Source organism: Heloderma suspectum, chromosome 3 (genome assembly GCF_057233095.1).
Source record: "Heloderma suspectum isolate Gila_16-S chromosome 3, 16-S_ref, whole genome shotgun sequence".
Classification (NCBI taxonomy): Eukaryota; Metazoa; Chordata; class Lepidosauria; order Squamata; family Helodermatidae; genus Heloderma; species Heloderma suspectum.
Window position 1 is genome coordinate 262200504 of NC_139460.1, and position 25050 is coordinate 262225553.

At 46.8% G+C, this 25050-nt stretch overlaps 1 protein-coding gene across 2 annotated transcripts in view; it reads left to right on the forward strand.

Moving 5' to 3' along the window:
* Positions 1-1274: 1274 nt before the first annotated feature.
* The window catches only part of R3HCC1L (R3H domain and coiled-coil containing 1 like), a 43192-nt gene continuing 19416 nt past the window's right edge, over positions 1275-25050 (forward strand). The window contains exons 1-2 of one of the 2 annotated variants that reach the window (XM_084846629.1): positions 1275-1334; positions 21781-23702. In XM_084846629.1, the coding sequence (XP_084702755.1) occupies positions 21795-23702 (1908 nt within the window). In that variant the 5' untranslated portion in view covers positions 1275-1334; positions 21781-21794. The remainder of the gene's footprint in view (positions 1335-21780; positions 23703-25050) is intronic. The other variant, XM_084846630.1, reaches the window with a different exon arrangement.

Genomic DNA, 25050 nt, shown 5'->3' on the forward strand with positions numbered 1-25050 from the left:
AGGGTGACACATCCAGACACTGCTTCCTGGAACAGTGAAAACATGCTCATTGGTGGAGTCTTCAGATAGTCTCTCCTAGGAGGCTCCCTACCCAATCTACTTGGCAGAGGCATTTTATGTCTCCAGTGAATAGAGAGGCTGAGTTAAATCCAGAGCTCCCACTCTGAATTAGTCTTCTACTTTTAACCTTGGTTAAATCAAAATAGGGCATAATTGGAGACATGACTTACTAGTACTTAACCCAGGACATGATATGCTACTATGAGTATTGTCATTGTTTATTGCATTTGCCTTTTTCACAGTGAGGTAGGACTGCTGCCATTACTCAGCAACAGCCAAGCAGGGAAGAAGGTGAGTAAAGTGGTGACACCACAAACAGATCTTGGAAAAGCACAGAAAGGGAAAAGTTTGGGGGGGGGGATTTTGTCCCATATGTTAGATTTCTGAAAGAGAAATCACATTATATTTGACATTAACAGTTACAGTCCCATCCTAAACCTGTTTTCTCTGAAGTCCCCTTGATTTTGATGGAGAGGCCTGGCATGCTATGGTCAATGGGGTCACGGAGAGTCGGACACGACTTATCGACTGAACAAAAAAAGTTATCTTCCCCACTCTGAATCTGTCATCAAAAAATGTGCAGAAGTGAGTCCACGGGGAAGTTATATATAAAGAGAGATAATTAAGAAAATTATGTGAAAATGTCTGTTCTGCAAGTAACCACACGGGTTCCAACATGGGGCGGAGGAGGGAAGGGAAGAGCTACTTGTCTGCGGGAGGACACTGGCCCCCACACCCCACTACTGACTCCACTTCTACTGAACTTTATCCAGATTAAAACACCCTTTCTCAAGATTAAAATGCGGCACTTTACCGCTGGCTTATATTTGGACGTTCCGCACCCACTTCGGGAACAACAAAGAATACATCTGAGCATGTGCAAAATGCCTTTCCCTCGTCGCTGCGTAACACACGTGAAATTCACAGCGGGGCGGGCACTTTGTAGGCTCCGGGCGGTCACAGGGCTCATCTTAACGGCAGGATTAGACTCCAGCACCATACTAAAAGGCTGCATGCGAGGGTTGGGTGCGTGGGTGGACTACGAATCCGAATGAACCGCTTCGTAGGTAGTGTAAGTAGCATCCGCTACAGAGGCAGGTAGAGCGGGAGAAGACGCTTGAGGAAAAGCGGGGCAATTAAAGGAAGTCGGCTCTAGCTCCCCCAGACTACATTTCCCAGCGTCCCCCGTGGCGAAGAGGCGTTGCCCGGCAAGGGGCGGACGGAAGCGGCGAAGACGGAAGCAGCTGAGGCAGCGCGACCCTTCCTAGTCCCCGGTAACTGCGCCCCCCCATTTGAAAGTGGCTTTGTAAAAGCTCTCGTTTCCTTTTGTCCCCGCCCCCGTTTAGGGCTGGCATTCTCGGTGCCCTCCCTCCGCAACTGTGGGTCTTCTGGCTCTTGCCTCCCCGCTTCTCCCTTGGTGTCCCTCCTATTTCCCCACGCACCGCGTGGTGTGAACGTTGTCCTTATTGCTTCCCACCAGCTCTTCTGTGCTCTTCTTGGCTGTTGCTTAGCTCATATTCGAGCAACAGGTGGGCAGCAGTTGATTTCTGAGAAGAAAGGTGCTGGGGCTGAAATACTGCAGAACTTTAGATACCATTTCCCCTATATTTAATATATGCAATAAAAGCTTCGTGTGATATCGTATAATAATATATTGTTGATTAGGGGGTTAATCACTGGTTAGAAAGCCCAGTGTGATCATTCAAATTGGGATGGGATCTGTTCTTTGCAGGAAATGCAGCCTGCATCATATTGTGCAATAAATGCAGTTGTTTAAAGGGCTGAGGCATCTTCTTTCAAGGTAGTACTTCTGCTGTGGGGTCTTTGCATCTTCCCATCACTACAATATTTTGTCACTGGGGAAAATGTGATTCTGCTTATGACATTTCTTCTGGAAGTTAGTGCTGTATGAAATACAGTTTTGGAAATGTGATGAGCTCCAGTTTGATAAGGCCTGTGACCTCCCTAGTCCTGTAGAGCACAACTTTCTTTCTCTTCTTCTAGAGGGCTATGTAGTATTGAGAAACAGTTGTCGAAAGGCTATGTGTTCCCCTTTGCAGGTGTTGAAACACCTCTTCTGGCTGTGTGGGGTTTTCCTTTGGTGCGTTCCAGCTGTGCATATTTACCTGGGAGTAAGTTTCATTCAGCTTGGTGGGAGTTATAGAATTAAGTCTTCTTCCCATTTCAGTGGTGCTGCAGATTGCATGTAGCACTAAACAAATGCGGAGTGGGATTGACATCTAAAGAAGCCGTTGAGTTATGCCCTTTATTAATACTTCGTATGTTCTGGGGATCAGTCCTGAGTCTTAGAATGGATTCCAGAGCTACATTGTAGCCCGAAGTAACTCCTACCAGCATGTGATCTTATTGACATTGTAAAAGCTTCAGATGTGGGTGCTGTTCATTATTTAGTGTCAGGTGGATTTACACAGGATAACTTATAGACAGCTTTCAGTGTGAGTATGCATAATGCTTTATAGTATGTTCCTAGTCCTTTTGGTTGTAGAGTGAATGTCAAAATATTGTATCTGGCAAATTACAAAAGCTAGAGGGAAGGTGGATTACCCATGATCCAAGGATGGGGCTTTGATTTTTTTTTCTTCAGTTATTGAACTTGTTAGGTCCCAGATTCTGAAGGCTTCGGTCAGGTAACTGATTGCAAAAGGTGCTCAGGTCAAGTTTTTAGGCTAATAATTATATTCTCTTTATTGTTTTAAGCCAAGAAGCTGTGACAATATGAAATTTTAAAATATAACTTTAAAATATATTTCAATAGAGATAATACATTCTCTGTTAACAACAGATGAGGTAACATTTCTCACACTTGCAGCCTAAACAATCTACTAGTTTGGCCCTGATAAAATCATGTCTTATGGAAAAGGCATTCCATAAGCTGTGGTGAAAGGATCAAGAGTTCCTCTATGTTGGCCTTCTGCAATCTGGTGTCACCTAGATGTTTTGGACTACAACTCCCCTCATTGGCCTTGCTGGGTGGGGCTGATGGCACTTGTAGTCCAAAACATGTGGAGGACCCAAGTTGGGGAAGGCTGCTCTGTATCCTTTAGCTGTCCTGTTTAGTAGACAGGTGGTTGTTGTTGTTGTTCAGTCGTGTCCGACTCTTCGTGACCCCATGGACCATAGCACGCCAGGCCTTCCTGTCCTAGACAGGTGGTACATGTCCACTAAGGCAGTAACTGTCCACATGTTTTGGACTTCAACTTGCTGGTATGGCCAATGGTCAGGAATGCTCAAGCTGAAGTCCAAAACATCTGGAGACCTACCTTCTGCCCCCTCCTGCTCTAAGGGATTTTGGTCAATTTGCAAGAAAGCATAGGAGAACAAGTAGGCCCTTAAGTACATTCCCTCATTTTTTAAGGGCTTTGTATTCACAACCTGGAAGGCTGAAGCCAGTATAGATTCTAGAATGTATTATGTAGTCTATGCGTAATAAAATATGCTCAGTGACCCGTTCACTCTGTTCAACTCTACCTGAATCTTCTGAACAGCTTTCAAAGACAGGACCATGCAGAGCAGGGGTGGGCAACTTGCTTTAGTCTACAAATCCCATCAGTCCTAACAGCATAGTCAATGGTGAGGGATCATGGAAGTTGTAAGCTAAAATATCTGAAGGGCTACAGGTTGTCCACACCTGATGTATAGTGTTTTGCAGTAGTCTAACTCGACATTGTTTTCTTTTTGCCCCTACCATCAGTGTTATTTAACCTTACTGGTGTTGACCATCTGTCACCCTATTTTTTTTAAGAAGTATTATACATCTGGATACATTGCATAAATTTACTTTGCATAAGAAGGATAAAACGTTCAACCCCCCCACACACACACTTAATGTGGGATTCACTAACAGCACAATCCTGTGAAGGTTTAGACAGAAAAAGTCCTACAACTCCCTACAGCTTGGCTGGACTTTTTTTTCTGTCTAAACATGCATAGGATTGGGCCTTAATGCTCTTTTGTGTTGAGGCAACTTGCATATATGTTCATGACAGCAGTAATTTGAGAATCTCCATTCTTTTCTTTCTAGCACATGAGTGACAGTAGCAGCCGTAAATATGGTGTAGAGAGGAGGTATCCCATTGGATGGTATTGACAGGAAGACTTTTTCTAAATGTATCACAAGGCATCCCTATCTCGCTGTTAGAGGATATGGATGTAATATGCTTAAGATATTGATTCAAAGTATTTATAGTTGCGTTTCAGAGTCAAGCCCTCACAAAGTTACATACATAAAGTGAATGAAACAATAGTAATTAGCCAGATCATCTAAGTGGACAGTAGATACAGCATATGAGAAAACTGCTTTGGAATACACAGCCATCAGTTCTCTTTAGGAAAAGCAGCAGTAAAAAGATCCGTTTTTAAGACCCTCTTAAAGGCCTGCACTGAAAGGGCCAAGTGAATGTCAAACAAAAAGAAGCCCCACAATTGTGAGACCACCACTGAGAAGGCTCTGTTCCTTGTACTCGCCAACCAAATGGATTTTACAGGCAGACACATGAGCAGGGCCTCCAACTCAAATATTAGATTACAGGCAAGAATATACAGGTGAAGGCAGTCCTTAGGGTAACGCAGTCCCAAAATGTTTAGGGCCTTAAAGGTTAGCACTGGCATTTTGATCTGGGTCCAGAAGCAACTGGTGTAAAAGTTGTATTAATAACAATTTTGTCTTAGGGATCAAATGATCCCACATTCCTATTTAAGCCCTGGTCTGGTCCAAGGAGCTGCTTTCCCTGGGGCAGTTTCAGACTGTTCTCACTAATTATGCAGTTGATGATAAAACTGTTTCTATCCTACCCTTCTAATGCTTCTGTACCACTCAGGGTAACTTACAGTAATTGAAAGACCTTATAAAATACCATAGCATTCCATAAAAATAACAATACGATAAAGCAGGCAGGTTGAGCAGATAAGCAGGGACATTAGATAGGAAATTATCTACCCAGTAAACCAAAGCTCTGCCAAAATAAAACAAGTTCTTACTGTCCGGTGGAAGACAGCAAGAGAGAAGGCCTGCTCCAGTTTTGGCAGGGCTTTGTGTCCTCACTGCCTGGTAGCTGATGCCCTATTTAGGGAGAGTCATCAGCCTCCTCCACCTTGCAGGTGAGCCCTTCCTTTTCCTGTGCATATTGGACTAGAAAAATTTATGCGAGCCGCCACTGTCGTCCTTTGGGTACGATGGATGAACCCTGGTAACTGCTGGGACTTTATTGAATTAGAAAGAGATTCTGTTTGTCAGAGCCCCTGCAGGAGAGAAGTTATATGGTGTTCCTTAGCAGCACTGTGCAGCACCTCCCTCTCCTGGCACACTCGCAGTCCCAGCCACTCAATGCCTCATAAAACATCTATCCTTTCGCTGCCAGCTGCTAGGCTGTGTTTTTCACTGTCTCCCGCCAGAGCATGCCATAACTGCTGTTCTTCATCGTGGCGTTTCGGCTTCCTTGCCTTGTTCACATACTGCTGCTGGTGACTGGCTGTGTGATGGGTCACTTTCTGGCAAGAACAAGTATTTGTGCTGGGATTTAGAGTATGAGAGGAGTTGGGTAGTCCTTTAGTAAGCAAAGACTGGGACTGTGGAGGATAAAAGTGGCTTTGCTTGCAACAACTTTTATTGGTGAGTGTGAGCAAACTTCTGAACTTCACAGAGCTCTTCCTTAAGCAGTCATGCGGAGCAACCACTAAACCTGAGCTGCACATACCATGTTCATTAAGGAGGATACCTGTACTCTGGGTATGGCTGTGTGATAGTGTTCTGAGACTTAGATCTTATCATCCCAAAGAACAGCAAAGACTCCAGAGTGTCCTCCAGGAATGGTATCCCTTTATTCCTCTTAAAATCCTCAGTCCACACTGGCGGGGAGGGGGATTCACACAGAGAGAAAGGTGAAAGCAGAGAGATTCTGGGGAGCACAAAGTGACTGAAGGGAGCCCATTAAGAGAGCAGCAACTTTGGAAACAGTCTCACATGTTTTCAAGATTTTCTCTGCAGCTAAAAATTAGACTGCTACTTTGCAAAAATAGAATTCTGTGAATTCCATCTTCTGGCAACAGACTAGAGAACTTGGTTTTCTGATGGGTGCAACAATCCATGTTTTGAGAATGGGAGATGGGGGCTCCATCTAGAAGGGGGTGGGGAGAGCCAAGCAAACATCTTTTGGTTTTCTGGATGTGCAATATTTTCAGAAGTGTGAGTTCTAGGTAGGGGTCAGGTACGAAGGCCAGAAAATGTGTTACAAACTTGGCCACTGATTATATTGTTTGCCCTGTTCAAGGCCTATTGCGATCCCTTTTTGGCTTGCAGTCTTGGCGAGCTTATATGGATGCTTCCCTCCCGAGAAGCTCCTTCCTGTTGTAGAGGGACGTAATGATTGTTGAATATCACTACCTGAGAACTGGACTGAACTAAAGGAGGAGGGTGGATCTTGTCTATTGGTTCATAGAGGGGCTACTGTGCATAGGAGAGCAGAGACCTATCTGTCACAGAGAATTTAACTTCCTTTTGTCTCTACCTGTTTTAGTCCTCCAGGTGTGCCTCACTAGTTCCAGCCATGTTGCTTTGGGCACAGCTGATCTTCCTGTTCGTGGGTGCATTCTGTCTGCCATTCTCTCCCCCCCCCCCGCTCCCTTTCCTCTGGGGTGTGATGTCTCTGCAGCCTGAAATAGCAGCAGCTCTTTCATCATTGTCAGCTCATCTCCAATTTGCTCTCATCCTGTGTCTCTTTCCAGGTTTCTGTCCCTGTTCAGTGTCTGCATTTCCTGTCTCTCTCGGCAAGCTGCGCCTTGCCTGGCTGAATCGTGTTTTATTTCTACCCTCGCTCACTTCCTTTGAATTATTTCCTTGTTCCTTCGGCGTTTTGCTGCAAATTCCCCTTTGGTGTCATCTGCAAGTGTAACTGTCAGGCTTTGGGAAATAAAAATTTGGGAAACTTTTCAGTTGCATCGGGTGCTGTTTCTCCACCCAGTATCCTTTGATGGCAATTCTGATAGAGTCAATCTTGTGCTCTTTTAATCCTGGTTGCCCTGATCACCCATGATCCCATCACTGTCTGGATGTGTGCAGCTTCATAGTCACTCTTTCTTGGTCTGGCTCTTTTCTTGTGTGTTGGTGCTAGACTCACCAGCAGACCCTTTCAAAATCGCATAGCTATCTCCTGCTGGAAATCTGACCACACTTATGGAGAAGCTGCCATTTGAGGGACAAGAAAGAGGGAGATAGAGCCAGCAATGCAAACTGCCTCTTGCTTAGACCCCACCCCACCCTGCCAGAGTTACGTTCTTTCATGATAGGTTATCCAAGGTTCAGTAAGTTAATTAGCTAAGCCTGATTTGCCCCGGAATTCATGTCGCTCTGAGGTGCTAGTTTTAGATATATGCATGTATGTAGCAGTTTTTTCACAAGGTCGTTCCTCTCCTCCTTTCTGTGTGTTCAGGACAGATTTAAATAATCTTATTCCTGTTGGACTCCTTATTAATTTCATCTCTCTTCTTATTTATTGATGTCCTCTGTAACAGGGCCTCTGCCCTTGATATATCTTTACAATCCTTCCTAATTCTCTTAGTCCTTTTGGTCAGACATTAATTCACTTTTTTCATTTGTTGCCTTGTCTTTTTCCTTGCAGCTTTAAAGGAACGCCATTGACTTCGGACCCCATTTTAGCATTGAACTAGTGTTAGTAACAGTGCTTGGTTCAGGAGACCTGAAATGGGAAGAAAATGAACTGCTTCCTCTATTGTGTCTCTTTATTTTTAAAAGGTGTTATCTTTGCATGTTTGGAATTGCCTTATGAAGTACAACTGATTCCCTACCTTTTGTGTGCCCCTTTATATTCCAATGGGAAACAAGTATGAAGGCAAGATTTTTTTTTTTAAAGGCCATGGAATCATATAGTCTGAGCTGCGAAGGGGGTTGGGTCATCGGTCAGAGTAGATGAGGAATTACTTGGTTCTAAAAGTTGATGGAGAATCAGGGCAGGGGTGGGATATGGATCTCCTGCTATCCAGCTGGCTGGATTCAAAGCTACTTACTGGCTTTATGACAAGTGTTGCAAGTGTTCCTAAAGTGCAAGGGAGCATGACAGAGCCCCGAGGCAATGTTTTTCAGCTTCTGGTTTGCAGGCTGCTTCCTGATGGGAGCCAGCTCAGTCTTGCTGCTGCATGGGAAGCTTTACACTCTCTTGCTCCAACAACAAACATAATGATACTATATTTATAGGCTTCCCTTAGATCACTGTGTGAAGGAGTGTGCAAGGATCGTAGCCCCTCCTACCACAGAAGGGTAAGTTGAACCTAGGCCAACTAAGTCTCTAAGAAAGATTGAGAGGTAATGGTTTGGGAGTTGCACTTGCCACTGTGGCTTAAGCTGAGGTCAAGAAAAGGGATGTCAAGATATGTTAAGGTTTGTGTGGTATCTGGTGCAGGACACTGGAGGCACTGACCGGGTTCGCATGATCACAGGGGAAGTCACGCACTATGGGTTGTTTCCCCCGCATGTGCCACGAGTGCACGTGACATTTTCTTAATTACCTGTGCCCTGTTGCGGGTTGCTGTGTCACCAAACTAGGCGCGCAATGTGGCGGGGATGGCTTCTAACCCACCCCACAACCCCTACTACAAGCCATGGGTTGTGGGGTGGGTTAGAAGCCACCTCTGCCATGTGCTGGGTTTGGATGACACAGCAACCAGCTATGCAGTGCGGGTAACTAAACAAATGGTGGGCACGTGTGGGGGTGGGGGAAACAACGCATACTGCGTGGTTTCCCCCATTGATCATGTGAACCCGGCCACTATCTGGTTCGAGACTGGCTGCTAAGCACTGCTTGTTGCTAGCTTTGAATTTCACCAGGATGGGGGGATGTAGGGTGTCAGCAAGTTTGGGGCTTTCGTACTTGTTCAGAAGCAATGTTCCTTTCTTCCTGTACAGCAAGGGTAGGGAACTGGTGGCCCTCCAGAAGTCGATGGACTGCAACTTCCATCAGCCCTAGCCAGCATAGCCAATGGTGAGGGGTGATAAAAGTTTTAGTCCAACCATATATGGAGGGCCGCACATTCCTCACCCCTGTTGTACCACCTCACACACACACAGACGCACTCATTTCTTGCAGGCCAGAGAATCTCCCACAAACAGCTAAACAAGCTCTGACAATTAGGGCAATGAACCATATGCATCATCATAATTCCTGTCACTGAGATCTGCATTGCTGTATAGCAGGGGTGGGAAAGCTGTGCTCCTCCAGATGTTGGACTACAACTCCCATCATCCTTGGCCATAGTTTGGAGGGCCATGGGTTCCTCACCCTGCTGTACAGCAATGTGGAACTCACTGCTAGGAGTTAAAGTAATGTTTATGGTCCATTGTCCGAGCTGTTAGAGCTTAGCTGTTTGTGGGAGATACCCTGGCCTGCAAGACATGAGCGGTTTTGTGTGTCTGTACCAGGGGAGGTACAGGACTCTGGTATTGGATCTTTGTTACTGTATTTATTGCTGAGAATGGGTAGATTGATTTTTTTTTTTTAAGTGGGAGTATTAAGGCTGTATTGAACCCCTGTAGCCTGCAGCAAAGGACCTGGGGAAAATGATGCTTTGAGGCCTTGTATTTCCTTTGCCAAGGTGCTCCCACAGATACATTGTGGAGAGGGGGAGGCACTCTTGCCATGTGCTCAGAGACTAAATGAGTGGAGCAGTCCAAAGGGCTTCCTAATTCGGGTTGTTTGGAGTCTCCTTGCACTTCTCTCTTTTTATTAGCGTGATTGTTTTGTAAGAAGTGCCCGTTCTGCAGCAGGCTATAAAGAGTGACATTGTGCATGTGTGAGTGTTGATGGCACCTGGTGCTGTCCCTCAAGGGCACTTTGCTGCTCCCCAAGCACCAATCAAGGCCTGCTCCCACCTTGCAAAAGTGGGGGGGGGAGGAGAGGTGGGGACAGACAGGCACATGAGCTCTGGTCTCTGCTGAGCCCTGGGGGGGTTGCAGCCGAATCTCCGGGCCCATTAACAGAGCTGGCGGCTCTGGGGCAAGGGATATCTGGTGCTGCCTCCCCGTCCTTGTCCAGCCCAAGGGGGTTGGCCTTTCTCTCCTGTGATCAAGGCTCTAAAGGTTAAATTTTCTATTGATGGGATTATGGATTGAGTGGAATCGGAAACCTCAAAGGCTAAAAATACAGTTTGCTGCCAGGAAGCAATAGCGGCTGCTGGGAGCTCATGGGGTCCCACTTCAGCCTTTACTGTGCTGGTGCTGGGGCAGTGGCGGGCTTTGTGTTCCAGGGGTGCTCTCCATCCTAACATCTCCGTTGGCTCTCCCCACCTTGCCATAAAGGAATGGCTGCGCTGGTTTCAGATAGCAGTGGTTCCTGGTCCCAGAGGGATAAAGTTCATGGGATGCCAGTTGTTGCCACCATGACTAGAGCTCTGATTATATTCTAAGGGTGGGTTGTAAGATGCACCCAACCCCAGTGGTAGCAAAATGTGAGGCGTGTGTGCCTTTTGATGTGGTGTATTTGCTTGGTTTCTTTCCAGCACCATCGTTGGGTGATTTTAAAATTGCTGTTGTCTACCTGTTACCAGCTTGTACCTCTGACTTAGTCTTTTGGGCTCTTGTTTCTCAGTAGGTGCAAGGTTCCCTATGCCTTTCTATAGATCAGCTCAGCATAAGGCCTGAGGGCTGATTGTGACTCCACTCTTTGACCCTCTGGGGGAATTCTAAATTTCCATTGGTGGTGGCCCTCTCCCACCTCTTTGTGGGGATGTCTGGCCCATAAAAAATGAGGGTGAAAATGGGGAATTTCTGCATTGCTGTGTCTGCATTGCTTCTCCTCTCTGCAAGTTCAGAGGCGCATGAAGGAGTTGGCAATAATCAGCCGTATTGCATGGCTTACCTGAATCTCAGACTCCCTCAAGTCTGTACACTGCTGGGAGAGTGAAAGCCTTGTGTTCTGTTGCCACTGAATCCCAGCAAGGAAAATTAGAGATAATGGACAGAGGGGTAGAAGCAAAGAAAGACAAAATGAAGGAAGAAAAAAAGGGAGGATTGGGAAATGGGTATACAGAGAAAAGGAGGAGTAACAATTGGAAGGGGGGCAGAGAATAGAGAACTGTCCGGTGCAGACATCTGTGGGGTAGGTGTAAAGAAAACATGGGGTAAAGAGATGAGGGCACTGAGAGACCTGAGGTGGTACAGAACAAAAAGAGAGTGATATGAGATAGAGAGAGAAAAGGGGGGGAAGAGGGTTGCAGGCTGCAGAAAGACCTGTTGGTGAGGAAACAGAGACTTGGGGTAACTAAAAGATTAGGGTGCAGAAAGGGGGGATGCTATGCGGTAGAGAGAGAAAAAGAAGGAAGTGTAAATAGAGTTGTTTGTGGAGATGCATGGTGACGCAGAGACAGGAGAGAGCTTGCTATGGGATGCAGAGAGAAAAAAGGAACTAATAAAGAATGTGTTAAAACAAAAACACCCAGTTACAATTGAAATTAAAACACTTCCACAGTTAATGTAGCGATATGGCCCTACTGAATTAAAGGTGGCCAATTTGAGTTGTGCATCCCTGCCCTACAGGGCTGTCTGTCTTGAGAATCAACACCAAGCTTTCCCTTTTGGCTTTATAGCCTGCCCAGTTTGGGAGCTACCTTGTTGTTCATCTGCTGTGTCCTGCAGTGTGGATTAAGGGGTTTAGCGGAGAACTTAAGAGCAGCAAGTTAGACGTTGTGTTGCTCAGTGTAGTGTGAAAAGGAGACACACCAAGGGACACTGATTCAACCCTCTGAGCATGAAATGGGTTGGTGCCGAGGCGTGGCGAGGGGGGGCGGCATCTGATGGAGTGTGTAATAGACTGCGGATACTAGGGGAGATACAGGATGCTGAGAAATGAAATTTGTGGGCTGCGGTTCCTCGACCCACCCTCAGAAACAAAACACAATCACTGCAGAGGCTGATGCAGTAGGCATGGCTTAGTTAGACTTAAAGCATCACAGGGCAAGGCTTGTGAGAGAAGCCCTGCTGGATCAGACCAAGGATCTGTCTAGCCCCGTATACTGTTTCCAGCAGTAGTTTCGGGTGCTCCTGGGAAGCCTGCAAGCAGGACATGAAGAAGGGCACAGCCCTTCCCCACGGCTTGGTCCCTAGCAGCTGATGCTCAGAGACAGCTGCCTCTGAACTAGCAGCTGTTGACTGATCTCTTGTCTATGAATTTGCCTAATCTCCTTCTAAAGCCATTGCAGCCAGTGGCCATCAGTGCATCTTGCGGTGCAGTGAATTCCATGTTAATTATGCGTTGTGTGAATGAGAACCTCCTTTTGTTGTGTCCCGAATGTACTGCTAATTAATTTAATTGTGTGTTCCCTGAGAGCTCTGGTATGGTGAGAGAGGGAGAAAGATGTCTATCCACTTTCTGCACACTATTCGAAATTTTAAAATCTTTTATTGTGTCTCCACTGTGAGCTGGGCTCCATTTGACCCCTTGGATAAGAGCAGCTTCACACAACAAACACTTGAGAACTAAGACCAGCTGTGCTGGACCAAGCCAAAAGCACAGTGGCCAACCAGAGGCCTCTGGGAAGCCCACAAGCAGGATGTGAGCACAACAGCACCCTCTTGCTCTTGTTCCCCAGTGACTGGTATTCGGAGGCATATTGCTTCTGTTGCAGGAGAAGCAATAAGGTATATCCGTCATGACTAGTAGCCATTGATAGGCATAGCCTCCGTGAATTTGTCTAATCCCCTTCTAAAGCTGTGTGTACACTGGTCTTACACTAGTGTTCCCATGTAGGATGCAGACATTGTATACCCATGTACATGTGTCTGGGAATCCTGATTGGGCCAAGGCTCCCAGAGCAGTGTACACAAGTATGTGATGTCCACACTTCACAAGGCAACACCAGTATATACACAACAATTGTGTTTTGCCATGTGAAGTGTGGGCCTTCCCTAAGAGGTGAGACAAGGAGAGCCAAAGGTCATTGACAAGGCTGCAAATTCTGACATCAGGGGGACCTTGGTGGGATGTGTGACTGGCTCTGGCGCCTCAGACCATGACACGATGCAGATTGTGCTGTTTCATGATGACAGACTGTGGTAGAGTTGTCTTAGCAGAGATGAAGGATGGGTCTCCACTCTGAAGAGCCAGGGGTGGGGCGGGATGGGGTGGGGGAGGCAGACAGATAAGTCGTTCTCGGGAAGGTTTACAATTTGGCTAACAGTGAATGTTTGCATTTAGGACAAGAATTGTTGCTTCAGTGGAGTCTAGGCTGGGGAAAGCCAACTTCTTATTCTCAGGACTGCAGTATTCTCTGGACTGTAGTCCAGGGCTGGAACAACCTGACCTCCTCATGCCTGGCCCTATTCTATAATTGTCAGCATCATCTGACAGAAAGGGCTTTATAGATATGGAGCTCGTGTGATCTGGGGATTCAAGGTTGTTGATGGGGGAGGGGGGACTGATCCCTTGAAGGCTCAGATTGGCAGTAAAATACATTTGCAGACGCATTGCTTCTTTTTCTTAGGAGTAAAACTATGAGGAATTTATTTTACCACTCAATTAAAATTTCACAGAGTTACTGGGGGCCTGATAAGTTGCTTTTGGGGTGAGAGGGGGAGGGCAGATCCAGGCAGCTGTTTCTGGTCTAGGTCAAAATAACTGACTCCATTCCATAGCCTTAGAATACGTATTGTATTCATTGGGGGTTTTGTTCCCAGACATCCTGGTACTGAGCCTTAAGCTCTCAGATGCATTGCAGTCACGTCTTTTCTTTATCTCTATGATCATCAGGGCTAAAAAGCATTGAACAGAACCTGAGACCCCCTTGGTTTCAGCAACTGTGGTTGTAAGGAGGCACTGAAATCAGCAAATGTCAGCAGCCCTATGATAATAAATGTCCCCAGATTCACTTTGTTGCCATCGTGCTATTGGACTGAGGCTGGCCTGAGAGCAGGTCCAATAAACTTATAATCCTAAAAGCTGCCATTACATTTTTAGAAGCCAGTCCTCATAGAGAGCTGATTTAAATTCCTAGGAGCCACCACCAATTTTTGGAGAGCCCAGGCAACCAGACATTTGCGGTTTTTCCCCCCAATTTTGCCTGAGAGGCAGTTTTCATCATCCCTTCAATTCACCAGCAGGCCTGACAGGTGATTATTATCATTATCATCATTATTATGCCTTTCTCTTAAAAAAGACCCAAGGTGACTTACAAGGCTATTAAAAATGTACAAAATATAAAAGAACTAAAAATAATTTTCATTAAACTCCCAAAGCACGATAAGACAACTAAAACTTCACAAGAGCTATAGACAAAACAACTGCTGCATAACAAGCCCATTGTAACATGCCCATAGAAGGAGAATTGTAGTATTCACAGGGTATAATGTTTTTGTTGTCTGGTTTTGTTGGACACTTATGGGAGGACCACAACTGGTGAGTTGGAGTGGCAACAGAATAGATTTAAGATGGATATTGGGAAGTGTGTTGTAGCTTTAAGAAAAGTTGCAATAAAAAGAAGTTGTAGAATCTTATTCTCTGGAGATCTTTAAAGATGGCTTGTCAGGGGAATTGTTCATTGTAAGGGGCTCAGTGCTTAAAGTGTTCTTGTGTATTATGATTCTGTTAGTACTTGCCTGTGTTGTGAAGGGTGAGAGAAAGCTCAGTAGGTTATTATGGTATGGTGGACTGGTGTTATATGAAATCAGCTAAAGGGGATGTGATGTAGTGGAGTTGGTGAGTGGGTTTGGGGGAAGAACTATAACTCTATCCCTGTCCATCAGATGTGCTGAACATATTAGGTAGTTAATAATGTGATATTCAGCAGGACTTCCCACTCTCTGCCATGTTTGTATTAGCTTTGCAGACATGTTGGCGAGGGGGGCAGGTCTTTAATTTTCCCAACATCAGTCCTGAGCATTATCTTGATAATGCTGCTCAACTTGTAGCAAGTTGCCTAATTGTCCTTGTGATGTTGCATGGGGTCCTCCTTGGACAGCTGCACCATTCTGTTGCCCTCTTTGCAGTGCCTTATAGGGCTTTGTGACCTCCAGTATCAGAGAGGCAATGTGCCTCTGTATGCCAGTTGCTGGGGAACACGGACAGGAGGGTGCTGTTGCACTCACGTCCTACTTATGGGCTTCCCACAGGCAGCTGGTTGGCCACTGTGTGAACAGAATGCTGGACTAGATGGACCCTTTGGTCTGATCCAGCATGGCTCGTCTTATATTCTTTGTGACTGCTCACTATTTCTATAGTTCTAATTCTACAGTCTCTTAAGAGCTTAGAATGTGCACAGTGTAGTGCCCGGCTTTCTATTTGCCATGCCAATGGTATCTGAAAGGGAATTATGAGCAGTGCTCTTGTGTGCTGTTTCCCCTTCTGAGCTGTAGCGGAGTTTGTTGCCTTGAGAGACCCCTACCAAGAGCATTCAGTTTGCTGAGTGCAGTCCCTTGTCCACAGTGGGTGTGGCTGTTTGGAAAGAAATAGATTATACTTTGTGCTGAAAAATGACTCCTCTGGCCTGAAGCTGCCTTAATGATACGTTCTCTTTGTGCCGAGTCAATAAAGATGAAGGGGACCATTCTGCTGGTGAAATTAGCTTATTGGAGAATGGAAAAGATCCAATGGCTCTGCCTGCATCTTGGTTAGGAAATGGATTGTAGACTCCTTATTTGTGTAAAGTTTGCCTCATATTCCAAAGGATGCTGTCTTGACACTAGGGACGTTGGAGAAATCCTCAATTGATTCAAATGAATTCGGCTTTATATGAATCTTACCTGTGGATTCTGCAGAGGACTGGCTTTTTCTGAGTTGCATGGATTCCAAGGGCTTGTAGACTGGTCTTTTAAGGGGGGATTTGCACAAATCTGCATTAGTTCAAGTGCGCATTTCCTCTAATGCGCATTAGCGCAAATACATATTTGCAAACGAACAAAATTCTTGTACAAAAAATCTGATTCTGTCAGTGAGCGGATGACAGAACAAAAGGCTCTTGACAATCTGTGAAACACAGGCGGAACAGATCTAACAAAATTTGTTTGTCCTTACTTGACACCCTGGCTTTCTGTACTGTCACTGCATTGTGCTGCAAGAAAAACATTTTTCTAACCATCTGGGTAGTTTTCAGGACCTTTCTAGTTCTATATTCAAAAAGGTTGGTAGGTCTTTGGAGTGGGGGTGGGGTGGGGTAAGACTTGGCCCGTGGGCTACATGTGTCCCCCTTGCAGCCAAGTCACCACCAAGTTGCTGCTGAATTTTGGTGGTGGCGGCAGTAACGAAAAAGCCACATTTTCACTTTAAAACAAGGTACACACTCACTGTGCACTGTGTTTAATGTGAATTTGCATTGCACCCAGGCTTCTGGGTGTGCAGTTTTGCATTAAAACAAGTTGTGCTCTCCCTGCACCTTGTTTTAAATTGAAAATGTGGCTTTTTTGCCACTGCAACCACACCACTGAAATTCAGCAGCATTTCAGCACTGGATGTGTGGGAATTGGACCCTGCTGTAGAGGGAAGTTCCTGTGCAACTCATGAGAACATGGGAAAGGATTGTGTCTGTCATCCTTGTCACTGCGGCTAGCAGCTTCACTTGGCACCTCTCCTTTAAGATCTTGGGGGCACCGCCTCCAAGTGTAGAGCAGGCTGGCACCTTGCCCTATATTAACCATGTTTGTTCCCAGTCCTGTCTAGTGCATGCAGCTGGGACCATGGTGGGAGCAGGTGAAGCAAAAGTATCCTAAATGCCTGTGGGTCATCGATGGAACAGGTTGCCCTAAATCCAAGGCACTTTCTAACCATCAATCATGGTGAAGCTTTGCCAGAGTTGAGGCTGAGGTTTGGCATGGGGCTGTCTAGGCAGGTACCTTCTAATTACCAGGTTACATGTGGTGTGAAGTCAGTTTACTTTTAGCCCTTTTGGGGGAGTGGGGGCTGTCTGAGACAGCAACCAAACTGAAGTGTATATTCCACATATATCCTGACTGAGTTGGCCATCCTGTCTGCGTTTCCTTTGGGGGCATCTGCCTATATTGCATGGCATCTGAGGCTTCTGTGGGTTTCTTCTGCAGCATACTTGCCCTCCAGACTCTATGCTACCCGCACCCCCTGCTTGGTGGAGAGGGATCTGTTTTCAGTTCAAATCAGGGGAGGGAAGAAGAAAGGAGCAGGGTGGGGAAGGTGAATACAGCCTAATGCACCGGAGGTGCCTCGGAAATGAGTACCTTGGATGAATTCCTGGCCCTATTGATTGGTATACAGTTTATGCATCCTGACATTCATAATCTTGGTCTGCTGCTGATGGTCCAGATTAATGGGCCCAGGGGCTGTCCATCCGTCACTTCCCATTAATTACTAGAGAGGTGTTTTTCCAGTGATTTACCTGACAGTGGGCCGTGATGAATACCCCTAAACAGAGTGGGCAGTGATTAATCATGTGGCCACACCCTTCCCCAACTCTTCTTCCCCTCCACAACCACAGGACAGACCCCCGAGCCATCCGTCTCCATAAACGTGGCCTGATGCATATTTATAGGGGCCTGGGGCCTGGCAGATAGCAACCTTGCTGTTTGTGCCAAAGCTTATGAAAAATAAATCTCCCTGGCAAGTGGGGGCCGCAAGTACCTGGGGCCTGGGGGTGGTGGTTAGCCTGGAAGGCTGTGCGGTCTGGGGTTTGGAGGGAAGGGTCAAGGGGCTCTGAACAAGAGGAAGAGAATGTGGCCAAACAGCCGTGAGAGGTCTGAGAGCCAGGATTCCTGGACGGTTCTCCTGCCATTGAGAAAGGTGTGGGCTCTGGTGATCAGGGCGATGGTGCAGGATTCTCAGTGTGTGTGTGTGTGTGTGTGTCTTCTGTCCCTTGGAGGGGAGCTTGGGCCTTGGGAAGGGAGATTGTCCACCTCATGCTTGTTCCTGGTCCCAGATCAGCAGGAGGGTTTGAGGTTTAAGAGCTAGCTAGGAGCCAGGGTTTCCAAGCTCTTTCCTCAGCTGTGCTCCTAATTTGCTGCCTGTGTAAACTTAGACATTCATCTGTACTTATTTCCCAATTTGCAGAGTGCGAGCAAAAGCCTTTACCAAAAGTGGCATGAAGCCAAGTGTCTCTTCCCAGTGGGCCTTGTGCAAACTGGGTGCATAGCAGCTGCTCACACTGGCTATGGGGTGCTGCAGTCATACTCCCACGTGAACGAGATGTCCTGGTAGGAGGCAAGTTGGTGCCTGTGGCTTTTGCTGTTCCTTACAGTTCTAATACATTGAGCATGTGACATGGTAGTTTGGAGGCAGAATTCCCAGGACCCCTGGCACTTCCTGCTCTGCCAGAGGTAAGTTTGGATTGCCCTGTCCCTTGCTTGCTTGTGCCATGAATCCCCGTGTAGGCAATACCAAGTGGTGTCCCGGTTGGTGAATGAAAGTGAGCAAGACCCTGCGTGGCCTTGTACCTCGTGATGGGCTTATTTCCAGCACTCCTGGATGTGTCTGATCTCTGCATCTTTGGATTGGTGGTAGCTGAGCTGACCAAAGGCAAGCTTAGAAATTCCCCCCTCTTTTTCTGAATGTTATCCACAGGATGGGTGCAAGGGCACCCCAATCCCTGCTAGTCTCAATATCCAGCCTTTCCCCCCCCCCAGTTAAACGGCCCCCATTTTCTGAAGGCATTAGACTCCCTGTGTGTGTGTAGCAGGTGCTTGTTGTGGCAGCAGGTTCTCTGTATTAGAATGTGGCAGCTGATCCAGTATGCCTATTACTGGATAGGTATACTGAGATAGGTATATTACTGGATAGGTATACTGCCATCCACTGAGCACATCACTATGCTATTCCTTTCTCTAGGCCAAGGGTGAGTAGCTTGTGACCCTCCAACTTTTTTGGCCTACAACTCCCATCAGCCCTAGCCAGCATAACCAGTGGGGAGGGGTGATGGGAGTTGTAGGCCAAAACATTTTGAGGGCCACAAGTTACCCACCCCTGCTTTGGAGCAGAAGAGTTTATTTTTCTGGGAATCAGGAACAGTTCACACACCAGTGAAACAGGAAGTTCTGCAGTGAACATACCATTTGTATGCAACTGGCTGGGTTTTGTGTTACTGCCTATGCTTTCCCTCAAGCACCATTTAGTCCGATGGGCTTCCCCATTGCAGTAAGACATGGGGAGGGACATATGTTTCCTGTCTTAGTTTTTGGCTTATCTATATAAACAAGGCAGGTTCAGCATTTAGTCACCTCCACTCATCCTGCCATGAAGCCTATTGGCTTCATAGTTGTTGTAGGAAGGCATCAGTGATAGCATAAAGCCACGCCTTCTGCACCCATGCGTCATATTCAGTGCAACAGCTTTGGCTCCTGCTTTATTAATGTATGAACCTTAATTTAATACAGTGCGTAATATATATTTTCAGAGGTATAGCCTGCAGGAGCTGTGGCATGTTTAGCATAATCTGTAGATATTACTTCCTTTCTTTCTGGGGTCTTAAATCTGTCCCTTAGGTATGTGTCAATTTAGAATGTATATACTGCACTTATTGCATATCCATGGGAATGCAGTCACAAAGAGGAGAGGGAACAGAACAGCCCCCTTGCCTTGCTTATAGGACAAAGTTTCTGTTGTTGCTTGTGCGGTAGCATTGAGTTTGGATAAACATTTAGAGTTAGGGAGGGGAAAGAGTATACAAAAAAGCACTCTGGACTTCTTATCTAAGCTTTGCAGACTTTAATAAGAATCTGGATAATTTTCATCTGGAGGCAGCAAGGATGGGGTTTATTGGGGCTTCGTGCTGTGTGTTTTGAAAAAAATTATTATTAGGACCTGGATCATCTGAAAGCATGGACCTAGGCTCCCCTCCAGATCGATGCAAGCAAATGGGTCACAGAAAGCACCTTAGCCAACTCATCCAGACTTGTTAGATCTCATCCAGATCCCTAGGTGTTCAAAATCTGCTTGCTACCTCAGCAGCTTGGGCTCCCTATCTGGTTCCTTGTTTCCCCCAAATAGTGTTGGATCCAGGGTTTAGGAATATTTGGGCAAGCTGCCCTCAGTGCTCCCCGCCCTCCAAATTAAGAACATAGGAAGCTGCTTTATGCCTGATCAGGCTACTTGTCCATTCTGGCACTGGCTCTCCAGGGTATCAGGCAGAAGTTTTTCCCATCACCTCATTCTCTTTTAAAGTGGATATGATAGAGATTGAACCAGGGACCTTCTGCATGCAAAGCATGTGCTCTGCCACTGATCTATGGTCTCTTCCTATCCCGCTGGGCAGAGCTTTTCCAGGATTTAAACTCATGACCTCTCCTACCATAAGCAATAATCATACCTCTGGACTGGGGTGTGTGCGTGCGCAGAACCTCAGGCTCATACCTCTAGATGGGGTGGGTGGGTACAGAGCCCAAGATCCCCAAGTCAGGTTTTGGACTTCAATTCCCATCAGCCCCAGTCAGAAGGTACTGGTTGGGAATGCTGGGAGCTGTAGTTCAAAACATTAGGAGAGCACCAGGTTGAACATGGAAACAATTCGTTTGGGTGGGGGGTCTGCCATTTTGGAAACAGCAACGTATTTCTCATTTTTAAGCACCTTGAAGAGCTGAGCTTATGACAAACACTGTTGTGGTTCCCTGCAGGATACAGACAAAGCCGATAAAATGCCTTAGAGGAGCTTGGTTACAGCTTGAAGTGGCTGGTGTCAGGATGCTAATGTGCAGGAGAGAGCAAGTGGAAGCTTGCTCATACCAGTTTTTGAAAATAGGAAGCTATCCTTAGATTCAGCAAATGAAAGTGGCATGTAATATTAGTTCTCTCTCCTGCACCCCCAGTCCAAACTCGCTGTGGCTTATTTGGCCATGACTGTCCTGCTTTCTAGGGAGCTGTATCTGAAAGTGTTTAGAGGTAGAGATGGGGAGCCATGACAGGGGCTGGATGCCATCAAAATCTCATGCAAGGCCCATCAGAAATGTGGACAATGTAGTTTGTTTATCCAAAAGAATAATGAAAATGTCAAGGTATTTGGGCTATAGCGCTTTCTTCAGAAGAATATTTGATTCCAAGTGTTGCTCAGTATAAAGAATGTTTGAAAAGGTAGAGCTTCCTTACTTTCAGAAGTTCCACACAGTTATGAAATTTGGCATAGAATTACTGGTTTTTAAAAGCACATTTCTAGCCCTCATAGTTGCAAATAAGTTTGGAAACACTAAAAAAGAAAAAAGGGAGGATGTACACTAAAGGACAATGGATGATATTTCAGTGATCTAAATTACTGCTTCCTGCTCCATGACTGGCCTTAATCCCTATCTCCACTGGATAGTCAGCTGCTGTCCTTATGCCTTTCCCCCGCCCTCCTCACCTCAGCCCTTTGTACCATTTTCTTTTTAGTTAAAAAAAAATCTGGTACAGTTATTGAAAATTTGAATCCTAGAACCAGACTAAAACAAGGCAAAATATCTGTACGCTGGCTGTAGAATTTGGTTTTCCTTCTCACAGAATATATGCAACTGTGGTTATTGGTGATGTTATAGTGGCACATAATGACATGTGCAGATACACCCATCCCCCTTGTCCAGAGGAAATTTCTTTCTTGGCTAGTTCCTCCTCTGCCTTCCCATGTTTCAGTACATTTCTGGTTTGGGAGAGGCACCATCAGGGGCTTACTCTGTTCCAGGCTTGACTAACTCCACACAGTTTCCAGGTGTTCCGTGTCCCCCACCCCTCATGGGCCTGTGTTGCCCTGCTGCTGCACTGGACTGATTGCTTTCCTCTCTTACAGGTATTGGCAGCACTATGCAGCCAGATACAGAGAGGACCCGGATACGGCCCAAGAAACCAGATATGGCCCTGTACGTCCCCAGAGCACGACGTGAGATGGCAGCCCCCCAAACCAGCATCTCACTGGACACTGCCAGATGTGTGGGAGAGGAGAGCCATTGCCCCATAGGGAAGGAGAGCATGAGAGGATGTGAGGCAAAGCAGAGCCCCAGAGCTGGGAGAGGCCTCCTTCACAGCGATCAAGGAGGAGCCGGCTTCCCAAGGGAAGGGAGAGGAACTTCGTCCCAAGACTGGTGTCGTAGCGGTGCATTGCGCCAAAGCACCCCACGGCCAAAGGCTCAGTCCCAGGAGATGCTGCAGTCTCAGCAGAAGCCCGAATTGTATAGACTGCTCCCTTCTTCCATCTTCCTAGACCCAACTCCCACTCCACTGCCCAAAAGCGAAGTCGAGGCACCTCCGGAGTGCTGCCCTGCACACTCTACTAATTGCCTGGAGAGGATGGCAGGTCTCTGGCTTCAGCCAGGGCTTAGTGATGTAGTCTGCCCTTGGGGACAAGAGCACATGGTTCCATCAGCAGAGCAGGGCCCATTTTCTTTCCAAAGGACTTGCAGCACTGGCAGGAGCAAGCAGGCAGGAGCACTCTTCCCAGACCAGGCAGGGCTGAGTGAAGAGAGTGTGCAGAAATCCAGCAGTGAGAGGCTCTCAGGGCTGAGAGAGCTGAGTGAAGCTAGCATGCTGGCTACCAAGGGAAGCCCAATGAAGCCGGTAAGCAAAGGTGATTTGGAACCAACCAGAATAGGTGAGAGCAAGATGTCTGAAAATGCAGGCAAGCGGGTTCCGGGTGGCCCAGAGACACGCAAGGATAGCTCATCTGTGTGTGCAGGTGAGGGAGTGTCCAATCAAACAGTTGCAAGTGACAGTAACGTGCTGGAGCACAGTGGCAAGAGCGTGCTGGTTTGCACAGAGGTAGTTGAGGGTGATAGATGCAAATGCATTGATGAGAGTAACTCCAGTCAGACAGAGGTGAGTGACAATAGCATGTTGGAATATGCTCAGTGCCGAGTTGCAGATCAGATAGGACCAAAGGAAGGCAGTGGGACCAAAGACGCAGATAGGAGCATTGCTGCTCAGGCACAAGCGAGTGAGCATAGCACACTAGAACATGGAGAGTTGAGAGTAAGGAGTATGCCCAATCATGCAGCTGAACACATGTCTGATCAGGCTGGAGTCAGCTTGAATAATGTGTCTGAATACAGTGTGAGTGAGAGCATTTCTATTCAGGCAGTGGCAAGTAGCCTAACTGAGAATGCCAGCAAGCAATTCCCAGGTGGTTCAGGGGTGGCTGCCAGCGATCATTGTTCAGCTAGGGCCTGTGGGAGGTCAGATGCTCTGCCCAACTCTATCCTTAAGATAGTGGAGGCTGAAGTGGGGCAGGTGTGTGGTAGTGAACAGGAGAAGGGAGACAGCTTCTCCCATCATGCCTGCCAGTTCAAAGTTGACATCTCTGAGGCTGCACTGACAACAGAAGGAACTGAGCTGGGCTTGGGAGGTCACAGCACTGAGGTTAGAGGTAGTGCTGAAGCAAGCAGTTCCTCCCAGGGGGTTGCTTGTTGGTTACTGGAATGTGCCTCCAAGAAGATGGCACGCTGTCCAGAGAGTGTCCTGGGCAAAGCAAAAGCACCCTTAGGTGACACCTCCACAGAAAAGCCAACTCATGGGGATGCAGGCATGAGGTTGTGGCATCCATTGAAAGCCAAGGCAGAAGGAGAAGCTGGACAGAGTGTGCCATCCAGTTGGGAGGAGCCCACTAGAACCAGCGTCGGCCCTGCAAACCACAGGGAGGAGGATGAAATGGCAGAAGAGAGCTGGGATGCTCTGTTTAATGATGATGGCGATTGCCTGGATCCACACTTGCTGGAGGGGGTGAGTACTCTGTGTGGACCTTTCCCAGAGGTGAGGGCTATGAGACGTCACAGGGGTAGGACCTCCCACATGTATATTGGGGTGGGGTGTGATGTGACACAGTCAATTTGGGGCTGAAAAACATTCCACTATATTTGCATTCTTTTGGAGGTGGAGGAGAGAGCAGCCATATGGAGTGGTGTACAGCGTCAGGGAATTGGTGACTGACAGGCATGGGAAGCAAAAGGAAACTGCAAAAGCCAAAAAGATCCCTCTTACCTCATACTTTGTCAGTGAAAACCTTGGCCGGGTGCACTCTGTTCTTTTTGCATTTAGCAGGGACTGCTCACTTCCTCTGAAACCGTTTTTTGCAGCCATGAGGGCTCGTAACTTGCTTCTTCAAAATTATGATGACACACTGGGGATTTCGAAAAAGCCTTCACAGGGTTATGCACTATGACGACACATTCTGGGCTGTACAGATTTCTGTTCCCTTTAATAACTATGTGGAGTGGGTCACATATACTCTGTCATGAAATCACAGGAAAATGCAAAGAAAAGCATTGGTCTGCTCTACACCCTGCATAGCTGGTCTGTGGAACTCTCCGGCACAAGTGTTGGCTGAGGAATCCTTAAACAAAGAGAGGCACCGCGATTGGCTAAGAACTCTGACATCTGCAGCGGGCTGAGCTCCGCAATGCTTGCTAAGATCAGCGCGGCCATGCACCTGTGACACAGAAGAGAAATATACTTCGTTGGCAGTATATAAATGTGCGCAATAAAGCAGGCGGAAGTGTGGTGCATGTTGACTGCGTTGCCGTGGAGCAAAGCCATCGTGATGACCGCCAGGCGCAGGGAGACGTACCGTGAAGTTTCTTGGAAATGGCAGGTTTTTAATTGGCTCTGGCTTGTTAGCATATTGCCCTGTGCGGGTAGGGCTGAATGTATTGCAGCGAGTAGCTCAGCAGAGGGAATAGTGCAACCTTGCCTTCGGTTTATGGGGAAAGCTCATTGTCAGCTGGGTGGCTGAGAGCCCCTTATTAACGTTTAAATCAATACCATAAACCCTGTACTTTTGGAGTGACACAAAGGTACCTAAAGTAACAAAGTGTCCTAATATTGCGGCGAAGTGCATCCAGGCCTGCATCGGAATCAGGGTTGATCTGAATGGATTCCACTTGCTAATAGCTCCTCCGAACCTTTGAAATTAACTAAGCAGGCTCATTACCAAGGGTTAGCTCATAAACCATCCTAAACTCCTGGTAATGGAAGCTGTTAAAACTCCATGGGGGCAGCTTCCACGGAAGTGGCTTGGGGTTCGCTGCTGCTTATTCCAGTCAGTAATGGTATAGAAATTAAATCCCCCTTT